Below are 3996 nucleotides of genomic sequence, written 5' to 3'. Positions count from 1 at the left end.
CCATGCTGCTATAGTAGGAGCACAATGCTAAAAGGACCATGCTGCTAGCAGGACCATGCTGCGATAGTAGGAGCACAATGCTAACAGGACCATGCTGTTAACAGGACTGCACTACTGGCTGGACCACGCTGCTGACAGGACCATTCTGCTAACAGTAACAGTGTTTTTATAGCACTATTTTTATTTTAATTGCTTTTTATTGTTGAGTACTGTGAGTCCTCATGACTCATTGAGATTACCTGTATAAATAAAAGTCAAAATAAAAAATAACTCAAAATTCTTACAAACTTGTTTCCTTGTAAAAATTAAAAGAACTATTCTATACCAACTGATGATGTAAATAAACACAACTGGACTCACAGAGCTTTTCTGCAATTCTTAACAGCTGGAATCATTCTCAGTCGTCCCTTATTTGATGTGTTGTATTTCTTCAGGTCCAACTCATCCAGAACCTCCTCTGACATCTGAAGCATGTAGGCCAGAGCTGAACACTGGATCTCTGAGAGTTTCCTCTTGGATCTGTTTTTCGACTCCAGGAACTCCTGGATCTCCTGATGGACTGAGAGGTCTTTCATCTCCATTAGACAATGAAAAATGTTGATGCATCTCTCAGGATCTCTGTCTGGAGAAAAATAATCAGTGTTTATCTTCTTCAGGTTGTTGATGACTCTCTGGAGGATTTCTGGACTGTAACCCGTCTGACCCAGGAGGCCTCCTAAAAGTCTCTGGTTGGACTCCACACAGAGACCATGAAGGAAGCGAACAAACAGGTCCAGGTGGCCATTTTTGCTTCTAATAGATTTCTCCATGACACTGTGCAAAAAGTCATCCAATGATGGGTAATTGTAGTCTTCTCCCAGGAAGCTTTGCATCACTTTAGTGTTCCACTTGCGCAAACAGTGGAACATGTAGACTGAAGCCAAAAACTCCTGAACACTCAAATGAACAAAGCTATAAACTGGTTTTTGGAAGATCACACATTCTCGTTTAAAGATCTCTGTACAAACTCCTGAGTACATCGAGGCATCTGTTACATCAAGACAACATTGCTGTAGGTCTTCTTGGTAGAACAAGATGTTTCCTTTTTCCAGATGTTCATAAGCCAGCCTCCCCAGCTTCAGAAGCACATCTTTGTCAGCCTCTGTCAGCTCCTGTGAACCTGTCTCATGTCCTTCATGGTACTTGTTCTTCTTTATTTTTGTCTGAACCAGCAGGAAATGTGAGTACATGTCAGTCATGGTCTTGGGCAGTTCCTTCTGCTCTGTGGTCAACATGTGCTCCAGAACTGTAGCAGTGATCCAGCAGAAGACTGGGATTCCACACATGATGTGGAGGCTCCTGGAGGTCTTGATGTGGGAGATGATTCTGCTGGACAAATCTCCATCAATGAACCTCCTCCTGAAGTACTCCTCCTTCTGGGTATCAGTGAACCCTCGTACTTCTGTCACCCTGTCAACACATGAAGGAGGGATCTGTTTGGCTGCTGCAGGTCGGGATGTTATCCAGACCAGAGCCGAGGGAAGCAGACTCCCCTTGATGAGGTTTGTCAGCAGCACATTGACTGATGACTTCTGTGTGACGTCAGTCACAACATTTCTGTTGGTGAGATCCAATGAAAGTCTATTTTCATCCAGACCATCAAAGATGAAGAGAAGTTTACAGACAGACAGCTTCTCTGCTGGGAGCTTCTTTAATGATGGATGGAAATCATGGATCAGTGTGAGAAGACTGTACTGCTCATCTCTGATCAAGTTCAGCTCCCTGAATGAAAGCAGAATCACCACACTGACATCTTGGTTCTCCAAGCCCTCGGCCCAGTCCAGAGTGAACTTCTGCACTGAGAAGGTTTTTCCAACACCAGCAACACCATTTGTCAGAACCACTCTGATGGCTCCATGTTGGTCAGGTTTAAAGATGTCGTGGCACCTGATTGGAGTGTCATGAAGGCTCTTGATCTTGGAGGCTGCCTCCAGCTGCCTAACCTCATGTTGGGTATTAACCTCTTCACTCTGTCCCTCTGTGATGTAGAGCTCAGTGTAGATCCTGTTGAGGAGGGTTCTACTTCCTTTGTCACCACTTTCTTTACTCACATATTCACATCTCTTCCTCAGACTGAGCTTGTGTCCATCTAAAACCTCCTGCAGACCAGAATCTGCTGGAAAAACAAGACAAAAATGAAACAGTTGTTCTAATTGACGAAACATCATTCTTAATTTATGACTTATTGTTTTTGCCTTTTTTTTCTTGTTAAGTCCATGTTTTTGCAACAAGCTAGCAACAATCTAAAAAAGTTAAATCTGGTCCTCTGGACATTCAAAAAATCCAAAACAACAAAAAAATGTAGAAATGTTTCATCTTTCACCTGAAAGACTTCCTCAGTCTGAGGTGCTGTATTCAGCTCAGTCTTATAAATAGCACCTTCTCAGAGTGGATCGACCAGTTTTGCTGCTGACAACCAAAACCAGCTGCTCACATGATCAAGAAGGACCATCAGCCTAACAATGGATCATTAGCACACTGATGGCTGTTTACTATTCACAGGGGGCTGAGTGATACTAGCAATACCAGCATTGTAAGGGGGGACAGTTGAACCCAGAGGCCTCCACCCCTGTTTAATGATGGACAATTTATTTTCACAAAGATGACCTCCTTTACTCCTCTCTCAAACCATCGTTCCTCTCTGTCCAGAATGTGAACATCTTCATCCCTGAAAGAGTGACTGCTGGCCTGGAGATGAGTGTAGACTGCAGAATCCTGGCCTGATGATGTTGATCTTCTGTGCTGGGCCATCCTTTTGGCCAGTTGCTGTTTAGTTTCCCCAATGTAAGACTGATTACAGCCCTCCTGACACTGAACAGCATACACAATATTACTCTGTTTGTGCAGGGGGACTGGATCTTTGGGATGAACCAGTCTTTGCCGTAATGTATTTTGGGGTTTAAAAGCCACTGCATAATTACGCACACAGAAGACTGAGTGATGAAATTTTTTTTTGTGCAAGCAGGTGCTTCATGTTGAGTCTGAATGGACCCAGTGAGGCATAGACTACATCCTGCTTCGCCATTAACCCACTAGCGAAACCCCAGATTCTATGAGTATAGGCGTAGCCCTTTAAGCTCTGGGCCTCACTGGTTCCTAAATGGCTGAAGAAAAAAGCTATTTTGGGAGCCGATTACCTGGTCTCACCGTAATTTATACGGACCGGGGGTGAGGCCCACACACAGCAGGTGGATGTGGACTAAAGTTTTTTCAGTGCAGCGCTGAGCGCATAGGGATAAACCCACTAGCGAAAGTCTTAAAGGGCTACGCCTATACTCATAGAATCTGGGGTTACAGTACGTAACCAACGTTTTGTTTTTTAAATGTCCAGTTGTCCAGATTTAACTTTTTTAGATTTTTCTACCTGGATTATTGAGCATGCATCAGGATAAGCTAGCAAAATGTTTACAGAAATGTCTTACCTTGTACTAAGCATGTTTGATTGGCTGTCTGCATTCCAGATCTTGTTTTGGATCTTTCTCCACACTGGGGACAGGAGGAGCGTCCTGAAGCAGCAGACTGGTCCCAGTATGATGTGATACACCGTCTGCAGAACCAGTGGCCACAGCTGGTAGAAAATGGATCCTTCAGGATGTGCTGACACAAAGTACAGCAGGACAGCTGCTCCTCTACACAAGTACCACTCCTCTCCTTCCCCCTGAGAAGAACGTTTATCACCATCACTGATAAAAAAATAATAATACTGGAACAAGAAGTGTTGATAATATCAATTCTAACATTTGTGGCTACTTCTTCATTCTAACTACAGGATAACGAGAAAGTTGTTTTTAAAGTCTTTATACATCTACAAGGGTAAATAAAGCTTAGCAGGAGAAAATTTTACTTCAGAAAAAAGCCAGCAAGTATGTTCTCCCTGGAAGAGAAGTAGTACTTTTGTATGGACTTTTCTACAGTCACATAAGGAGTAGCAAGAAAAAAATATTGACACAATTGTAA

The 3996-nt window shown here is 43.2% G+C and overlaps 1 protein-coding gene across 1 annotated transcript in view; it reads right to left on the bottom strand.

The window, feature by feature from the left end:
• LOC119421970 (NACHT, LRR and PYD domains-containing protein 12-like) overlaps positions 1–3720 on the bottom strand; it is a 79335-nt gene extending 75615 nt beyond the window's left edge. The window contains exons 1-2 of the mRNA XM_037689326.1: positions 3462–3720; positions 361–2155 (exon numbers count right to left, since the gene is read on the bottom strand). Coding sequence (XP_037545254.1) covers positions 361–2155; positions 3462–3720 — 2054 coding nt within the window. The remainder of the gene's footprint in view (positions 1–360; positions 2156–3461) is intronic.
• Positions 3721–3996: the final 276 nt, after the last annotated feature.

Source organism: Nematolebias whitei, chromosome 15 (assembly GCF_014905685.2).
Source record: "Nematolebias whitei isolate Nwh7 chromosome 15, NemWhi1, whole genome shotgun sequence".
In the NCBI taxonomy this organism is placed as follows: domain Eukaryota; kingdom Metazoa; phylum Chordata; class Actinopteri; order Cyprinodontiformes; family Rivulidae; genus Nematolebias; species Nematolebias whitei.
Note: the sequence above shows the minus strand (reverse complement) of the source record. Positions and strands in the feature narration are given on the sequence as shown.